This window comes from Lepisosteus platostomus, chromosome 10 (assembly GCF_059453375.1).
Source record: "Lepisosteus platostomus isolate fLepPlt1 chromosome 10, fLepPlt1.hap1, whole genome shotgun sequence".
NCBI classification, from domain to species: domain Eukaryota; kingdom Metazoa; phylum Chordata; class Actinopteri; order Semionotiformes; family Lepisosteidae; genus Lepisosteus; species Lepisosteus platostomus.
The window spans coordinates 15,420,009-15,429,647 of NC_142620.1; the positions used below are offsets into that span (position 1 = coordinate 15,420,009).

Genomic DNA, 9,639 nt, shown 5'->3' on the forward strand with positions numbered 1-9,639 from the left:
TTCATTATGATGCCATCTTCTGATTACAGGCTTGGAGAACTGCCATACAATCTCACTTGATTTAAAACATTACATTTTGAACATAAGTGCATACATTGTGAAAGAAAAAGCTGGGAGAAAGAAAAAAATATATAAACCCAACGATCCAGCAAAAAAGGCTATATAGCTATATAGTTAATAGGATATAGTATTGGAACAAGGTCACTTAGAATAATTGTAATTGATTAGGTATACCTGTATAAATTTAACAATCAACTATAAAAAGTAGTTGTTCGATCATTTATGTCACTCTTGATAAAGACTTGAAATCCATTTTCAAATGAATTGAAAATGAAATCCTTTTCTTTGGCTCGTTTGCTGTTTTTGATTTTAAATTCATCACAATACCTTGATGCTTCATTATGTTATATGAAAAGCAAAAGCACATTTTAAGGAATTTGCTTAACTATTGGGCACAGATTTAAAAAAAGGGAGAAGCCCTAATGATGTTAGTTTTGTCAGGCAGTAGAATTAAATTCTACATTTCTAACAGCTTTAGAAGTAAGTTTGCAAACTGTATAACACACTCCAAAAAATTATTCCATCCTTGGAAAGTAATTACTTAATTAAAATACATGGGAAAATGAATAATAAAATAGTTAACACCTTAAAATCCTTCATAAATTGGATGTGGAGCAGGTTTCCTGTTAAACAGGGCTTACATTAGATGGTTGCAAAAACTTTGTCCAAGTTAAAGCAAGTGTGAGAGCAAAAACAGCTGCCTTGTTATTTTTGACTTAAATTCAGTGATTGATTGCATCCCCACATCCTGTTCTCTGCTTCCCTTCTTATGTTCTTTAGCTTTTCACTTCCTGTGTAACCTGACACTGACGGGCAGCAGATGGACCCTCCTGGCACACAGTCTGTTAAGAAGGAGTGCTCCAGTTTCAAGGTCAAGGGTCAATAAATCATGTTAGACACTGCCTTTTCTTGCACTTGCATGTTGATGCAAAGAGATCCTAACATGTGCCTGTTTTAGAATTCAGGTGCCACAATTCCAGAACTAAACCCTGGTGTAAAGTCACTTAACAGGGCACGAGGCCACCATGAGCAACCAGTCCATGTATGCCTTAATGCACCATAGCACAGGGTCTACCAGCATCTGAAATTATGCACGGGGGGGGTATCTATCAGCTCATGACGGGAATAGTTCTTCCAGATTAGCCCTTAAATACTCAATTGGGTTCAGATCTGGTGAGCGTGTGTTTTAACATGAACATCCTAGGCAGCAAGAAAAAAAAAATAGACTTAACGTATTTCAAGTACAGGTATACCCCATGTACTGAATCTTACTTTTGCAATACCTGCGTATGAGTAATATAAGCAATATGTTGAAAACCACAATGAATGGTTAAATTTATTGTGAGTAATACAACTAAATAAACACAGGCAGCACACTGAAACTCGGGAAATATGGAGTGCTAAATTCCTTTTTGGAAACGTGTCTGCTTCCTCATTCTGCTCCAGAATACAGCTGTAATAAGAATGTTTTTGTTCAAATTACCTTAATCAAAGCAATGTGCTGTACAGGAAGAATAATACATTATGGACTGTTTTGGATAATATATTGCACCAAAGAATATTAACCCTAAAGACTTTCAGTTTCTGACAAGGTATAAAACGAACAGGTTTTTCATTCAAACCACTGAAACAGCATTCTAAAATAAAAATAAGCAAATCACTCACATCCGCTATATTAAAATTAGTAATAGTGAAAGCAATCACTAAGTAGCCTTAGTATTAGTGAAAAAACTTCTATACATAGCTGTAACATCAGAATACATAGACTCATCTACAGTACTACAAATTCTAGATAAATCCTGTATATTTCAATAAAAAGAAACCTGAAATGCAATCATCCAACTATAGTTATCCTTCCATGGAAAAAAAACTCCTATTTACTTATTTAGTAAAGAAATGCTACTGATCATCTTTACTTTTGTTAGATTTTTTTTCCCAGGCATCCCTTCCTTTACAGAACATAAATTAATCCAATTTCAACACATGAAAGAAACTCAAAAGTACAGGTTTCACTCCAGCTTTTCTTACCTGAAAAGATGGCAAACATCCCTGTGAGTGCGAGTTGCGAGTGTGGGGTGTAGGTTGTAAAATATGTTTCTTTCACAGTTCCATTTAGTACTGACAGCTAGAACAAAAGTAGGCTATAGCCGTGGGAGTGAGAAACCAGACAAAGTGAGTAATGCTGTGCAAAGTGTTTCTTCTTACCTGATGCCAGCCCTTGGGAGACAAAGGCAAGAAGCAGCAGCAGAGCTAGTGGGATTCCGTCATTAACAGGAGGGAGAGGGATGAGGGCTCTTGTCTTAGGTGCTACCATTCCATTGCACATCTTTTTCTGACTGCAAGGCAGGAACCTTTCAGGCTAAACCTGTGAAGAATGAGACACACTTAAGTCTACACACGGACACCAGAAGCAAAACGGCTACAATGGAAATAGCACATCTAACATCTCCCACTACCTCCTTAGATCACTTTCACTTAAGCTATTAAAATAGCTACATGGGTCAAATGGTCTTCCATCTGTAACAATTCATACATTAAAAAAAAACACCTTCAGAAAACATAAGGTACAAAGCTATCCAGGAAACGTAAATGCATGCAATATGACTTCAAAAACAATCACATACAATCTCAACAATATCAAGTTGTTTTTTTTTTAATCCTTAGTGTGTCTAGGTTCAACTGTATACATATTTATATATTTTGGTGCAACATCAATTAAACAACAAAACAAGGTCACAGAAAGTAATTAGAAATCTTAACGCAAGATAGAATCTCCTAAATAGTTGCAGTATGCGCATATACAGTACTATGCCTATGTATTGGGTGGCAACATAAATAAAAGGTTCTAAAATTACATTCTTATATCTGAAGTTTCAGAGACGCATACAAACCAGGAGAAACAGCACGAGATCTATTCCAAGCATGACTCTTGACAAAAGGTTTGCTCTATGATACTCTCTATTAACCTACTGTATACTACTTAATATAGAATATTAACAAATACCTCTTTTTCTAGCATGCTTTATAGCAATTATACTTTTTATTTGCAATACAAGTTGTTTATTAAACTAACATGGCTTTTTGCTATTTTAAAAAGGTTTGGTAACTTAGATGCCTCCCACATTCGCCTGAAAAACTAAACTTTAAGATTGCCATTTATTAGCCTTGCAATGGTAGGAGCATGGTCAAAATAAAAAAAAGCCATCTCACCATGACAATGAGTTTATGTTAAAATATTTTCTATATTTATATTTGTATATTTTAAAATTAAAAGGAGAATAACACAGAAAATGAGCCGCTAAGACCCAAGCTATTCCATTGTATAAAGAGAACAATCATACTGGAAAAAAACAATAATTTAAGGAAGCTCAACTGAGCATAATTCAATTTTCTTATTTATTAATTGCATGAAAGCTGAATAACTTTTGTACCAGACGCCTTAGTATTTAGCAATGCAAGTACAACAAAATTCCAAGAGGGGGAAAAAAATATCTGAATCATAGAAAGGAAACCAGTGACCATAAACAGACAATTAATCAGTCCTTGCAAGAACACATGAAATCACACTAAATACTTACCACGTTTCTTTGTACATTTTGGAACAAAGGCCAATCAAAGAAGTATTTATTGGCCAGACTAAGGTTTAGAGGAAATGAGACAACAGTTTGCCCTTTTTGTTCCACAACAGGAAAATGTTTGCAAAAAAAACCCATTCTTTGGCAACACTGTTAAATTATACCCCCACCCTCTGCTCCCCAGAGTCAACTGCTGTTTTCTAACTTCAGCCATAGCATTCTTAAATACAGTAAGTCTGCCTGTGTCCCATTTGCAGTTTCTCTGGTGTAGCTAATTTGGCAAACTTCTAAGATGTGCTGAAAAACCATTAAAAAAATGTATATACTTAAGTGCCAGCTAATGATTCAAAATAACCCTTTTTTTTTTACAATCTGTTCCATTAAAATTATTTGAATATTGACCACCTGCAGATATATATAACCCTGTAGAAAAAGGATATAATGACATCAACATCATATGGCACTCCACGTCTTAATATATATACAAACATTGTGACATCTTTCATGTTGCTTAGTTAATCCGTATTAACATTGTCTTATCACAACAGAATATTTAGTACTCCTTTTAATCAGCTACATTTGTCTGACTTGAGGACTTTCAGTCCACAAATAAACTATAACGCTTCCTCGACTATATCACGCAACACCTTTAAAATATGAAAAAAGCCTCCGTTGGGTAGGAGATAGTAAACAGTTAAACACTGTGTGGTAACATTGGACTTCCCAAGTTATCTATAGTGTAGCAGGAGAATGGCAGAGGAAGCAGGTATTGTTGCGTTTTATACTTCATACACCTGATATTTCATAATAACTTGAGGTGCTGTGAAACTCGTAAAAAGTCCAACGTAGGTTGATTATGCCATCAAGATTGTGTGTAAAAAAAGCTGTGAGAAAATGAATAATTTCCTTGAATGTAAAAAAAGCTTTTCATCCCAAAGCAGTCTACTGTATATACACATAAGAGTGACTCATTTTATCCAATACTGAAGTGCAGCACCCACCCAGGCGATACAGAGCAGAAAAGGAAGAACATCATTTTTTTTTAGAAGTCAGATTATAAAAACCCAGTGTGAAACTTTAGCTAAGAAGCTAGGGTTAACATTCCTACACTAAGAAGTTCTACAACATATTTAATGACAAAATACTCAAGCCCTCAGTAAGTGCAGCATCTAAAGGACTGTGGCTACTGTGCTACAATGTCTCCAGTCGTTACTCCAGGATATTAGCTGGGAAATTCCAAGTAACAACACCACTTATAGCAGTAATCTAGTTTGCCTTGAAGCACTGACCAGGGTCCCTCTTGCTTAGCTTTCGAGATCAGGCAAGAAGGCGATAAATGGGACAAAAACAGAGATTCTCCAAGACAAGACTTTCAGACCTAAGTTACTATATCATGCAATATCGAGAGTAGTGCAATCATTTTTTTAAGAATTTCAAGGACCATCATAGTTGCTTTGTAAAAGAGCCAACAATGAAAAACAACAATTTTATGAAGCAAAGGAATATTTATAGGATAACCATCAATTCATAGTCCAGGCTTAGTCTGTATTGAACAGATAGTCAGTGTGTACTAATGATAAGATGTAAAAACAATGCTGAGCTGAAGAAATCAAAGTAGAGGCATAGCTACTGGGCAGAATTCCTTATTAGAAGGCAGTGAACAGAATCATAAGTGTTTTTGCATTAACCAGATTAGTTAATCAAATAAACACCTTCATTATGGGGGTTTAAAAAAAATTACAAGGAAGAGGTATGCTGGTCTAGACTAACTTCTGTTTTTTGTTTAGGCTATACATACATGCTTATAAATTTCTTAATAAAAGAGTTTAGACTAGCAGAAAAGTCTCAACATGTGTTTAAGTGATTAACGTCCTTGGTCAACTAAGAAGTCTTTGTTAGGAACCGTAAGGATTATAACAGCAAAGATCACTAAATTTCTCAACTACCTCTGTGTAATTTAACAGGACACTGTAATATAACTAAATAATACAACATCATATCTTCATTCAATTAAAACAAAGCCTAGTGTCGGGCCACATGGAAATAACAATAAACCTATAACTCTGTCAGAAGATTAAACCCAAGGAAGTCTAAAATGCTGATCTTCAAAAAATATGTCCCCATGAGGGCCGTTTCCCTAGGAATATGTTGACAGAGATAGCTCTTCAAACCAATATGAGGATCAGAAGCCCAGCCTTAATATTTTCTTAGATAAGTGCTTGCATTTCAGAATTAAAGTGTCCCACTCAAAGAAACTTCCAATCAACTGTTTGGCCATCTGGGAGCCCTTTGATACAGAGTGTAGTATTTGTTTTGTCAGTGTGTGAAACTCTTCACAGACAATTTGTTCCACAGGAGAAACAGTTCCACACCCAGCTCTGGAATGACACAAAGGCAGCTGCCACTTCCTTGTTTTGGTTCCAGGGAATACATCACATGACCCAATAGGGTTCTGCTTAGATTAACTCTTGCCTGACTCTAGCTTCTGCCCTCAAAAGGCCAATATAGCCCCAAAACACCAAGGCTACAAGGCAACAAAAGAGCTTTCAAATCGGGCAAAGTTAAAAAAAAAAAATATTTTGAATTACAATAAATTTACACTGAAGCTAAAATGTGTACCAGTCCCAGACTGTCCAAGTAGCATTTGGCATTACAGACCTCAAAGGGAATGTGGAATGAGAGTCAGTGGCTACAAACAGAAAGAATCCGTTTAGCAGCCAACAGATGCTAAGAGATTGCTATCTGAGAGGGCTGAGCTAATGCTTCAGGCTTATGTGGAGCCAATTCTGCCCTGTGGCATTATGGAATAAGAGGGCAGTGAAACAGTGAAGAAAGCCCCTTTGTTGCAGTGTATTATATCACATTAACTCTGCAGGGTTGCCTTCGTTGTTTTACCCTCCAGACAAGTAACCTGAGGTGCTGTCCTAAAGTGTCAAAGTAGCCAAAAGCTTTTCAGAACCTCAAACTTTGGAGGCAAACTGCCTTTAATCCCCTAAACTACACCTGGTGGCTAGGATTGTATCTGATTTTGCTCATTTAAAAAGTTCTCAATTATGCCTTAAAATAAGACAATCAATTAAACAAAAAGCTCATCTTAAAATAAGCAATGAAAATAAATGCAACCATACCCGACTACAGCAATATTAAACTGCAGTTTAAAAACCCCAAAGGAGCTTTTAGACAAATTTGGAATTTTAGTAGTACAATAGCTCTAAGGCTTTCATGCTGGACATTAAAGCCATCTTCATCATATATATTGAATCCATACAATAAATATGACAATATATTTAATCTAAACTTGAATGAGTTATCCATCAAAGTCAAAACTATACCTGTCTCAGTGCTCGTGGTCATCATCCATTATGTAACAAGGGGTCAAAGGGTGTTTTGAGTCTGAAGTTGAAAGGCCAAAGGTTGTGTCCAAGCTGCATTGAACAGACACCCAAAGACTGTCCTTATTTAGGACTTTGAAGGCTTTTCTACCATTTGTCTCTGTGATGCCCAATACACCACAGGCCTTGTAAAAGTAATCTTTAATCATTAATCTTATCAGCTTCTTCCAAGCAATCATCTCAGCACCAGTTTAACTAAATGCACCATTGTCTCCAATAGCAGTACAATGTCTGCTGTCACTGTAGAGTTCATGATGTGCTAGGGTAGCTTTAGCTCACTTCTCAAGTCTACGGTCATTTGCAGTTGAAAAGAGGCCAATAGCTGGCCTTAATGCATAACAAGATGGTTCTTCAGCTCTAACAAAGTGGTAGTATTTAGATCCTGATACGCAAACTACCACTGATCGCTTTGAATAAAACTGTCTGCAGCAGTCTAGAGAACATGATCATAATGCAAGCAATGGTTGACCTTTCCCCAGCACCTTTGTACAGCAGGTAAGCATATACTGTCTGTACTAATAGTTCTGGAATTTTCTAGAAGTTGATTTCGAACTGCACATCATCACGGTACGGTATTTGGATAGTAATAATACAAGAAAGGTTACAAATGATAGGAGGCTATAGAAAACAATTTGCCCATACATCCTTCAGGGTACCCAGATAGAGGTGAGGGCAATGATCACTTGGCCTCCAGAACAGGCACTCTAGTCTTCAGCACATAGTAAATGGGTATATCATTTTGCCAACCTTCTGGGACACAGGGCTAACACAGCATAATATTTAAGGCATCACAAGCTCATAATGCATGAAAGTATCAAGCCCTTGGAAATCCACACTAGTCCGATATAGGAACAGCATGGAATTGAACTGGTTTACTCCTTCCTATCTGGCACATATTGCATTTAATACACTAGATTTTAATGGATGGACCTTCTGGAAGCCAAAGTCTCACTGAATATTTTGAAAAGGATTTTGGTGCATTTGACTTTCCAGCAAAAGCACATTACAGGAGATCATTAAAAACTGAAATTCTGTTCGACAATCTGCGTTTCTGGCATTACGGTGCAGGGAACAATATGGAAAGGATGTTTCACTCAGAGGATTCTTTTTCCAGCAAAATCAAATTGCTACATGAACCATAAAACACACACATCTCCATCATATTACTTAAAAAACATGAATTGTAAATCAACTAGAATGAGATGAGCATACAACTATATACTTTCATTTTGTGCCTTAGTAAATTTCAATCACGATATACATAATTCAGTTAAAATATCCCACTCTGCACTGTATATTTGGATAGTGATATTTCGTTTTTTTTTAAGCCAGATACATTGATTTTTGTAAACTGGATTCTACATAGGCAGTTAAACGATTTTATACAACGCTCACAAGCATTTCAGACCAAATTTAAACTACACTTCCAAAAGATTGTAGCTACAGCCGATCAATGGAAATACTACATAGCATACTGCAACAGATGCACGATTTCAGCCTGTGTTCATCTACTGTGGGTTGGTAGATAAATTATATTAATACACATCAGCCTGAACAGGAAACAAACGCTTGAAAATGTTCAGTGAGGGAAAATAGAGAAAAATATGAAGGTGAACATCATCAGCAATAATACTATTGCGAATTTGTATACAAAAATAAAGTAAAAAAAATGTATTGTGTAATTTCTTAAAGGGGCTGAACAGTCTGTTTTAACAGTGACAGCCTGACTATAAATACGAGTCCCGAGGTGGTAGGACAGCACAACCACTTACTGTTCAAAAGCAATGATCTACACACTGCAGCATAAAACCACCAGCATTTAACTTTTCACAAGTATAGCTGGCTTTGAACTAAAGAGCAAGAGTACTATTAAGCTCTAAGCGATTTAAAAGCAGAGTAATCAGTTGCGGCACACGAGCAGGAGATGCTACAAAAAGACGCGTGAGGATGGACTGTCAAGACACAAAAACCTGGGTACTACATTATACACATCAGCATAAAACAGAGGTATAGAGGATATAGTGCAAGGGGGAAAATACTAATTCCAATACTATTCAAAACATGAAAAAGCAACTGTGGATGGGTAATACGGAGATCACTTCACTTAATGCGGTTAAAGATACCACATCCTCGTTTTCATGTAACCAAAGACCGACATGTTAGATTTCTGATATACGTCTTTCTTGTCACATACTCCGACTCCAGTCTGATGGTAGGGTATAATATTCACTCCTCACGGGCGCCGAGACAGACAGGCCTGAAACAGGAACAACAACAAATAGCTCGACTAGCGAGACACCGAAAAAAGAAAAAGGCTTTTTATTCACTCACCAACACACCGCAAAGCCTCAGGGCCACCCCTCTTCTCACTCACCGCCGGGACATATACCCCGAATGTATGAGAAAGAGAGAATTACCCTTTCGCCCCGTTTTCAAGGTAACAAACCCGGAATAAGTCGTTATCTTTCTCCTCCGCCTCCGTAAGTGGAATCATAGGCAAAATGCAATAGCGGAAATGGACACCCTGCATTTATCTAACCACAGCAGCTGCCTCGCTCTCGCCCAGTCTCCATGGGAACTGACAAGGGCCTGCAGGCAAAGAGGTTGGAGGC

The 9,639-nt window shown here is 37.0% G+C and overlaps 1 protein-coding gene across 1 annotated transcript in view; it reads right to left on the reverse strand.

The window, feature by feature from the left end:
- The window catches only part of susd6 (sushi domain containing 6), a 28,480-nt gene extending 18,893 nt beyond the window's left edge, over positions 1–9,587 (reverse strand). Inside the window, exons 1-2 of the mRNA XM_088648398.1 lie at positions 9,359–9,587; positions 2,266–2,425 (exon numbers count right to left, since the gene is read on the reverse strand). Of these exons, the coding sequence (XP_088504524.1) occupies positions 2,266–2,386 (121 nt within the window). The 5' untranslated portion in view covers positions 2,387–2,425; positions 9,359–9,587. The remainder of the gene's footprint in view (positions 1–2,265; positions 2,426–9,358) is intronic.
- Between the last annotated feature and the right edge of the window lie 52 nt (positions 9,588–9,639).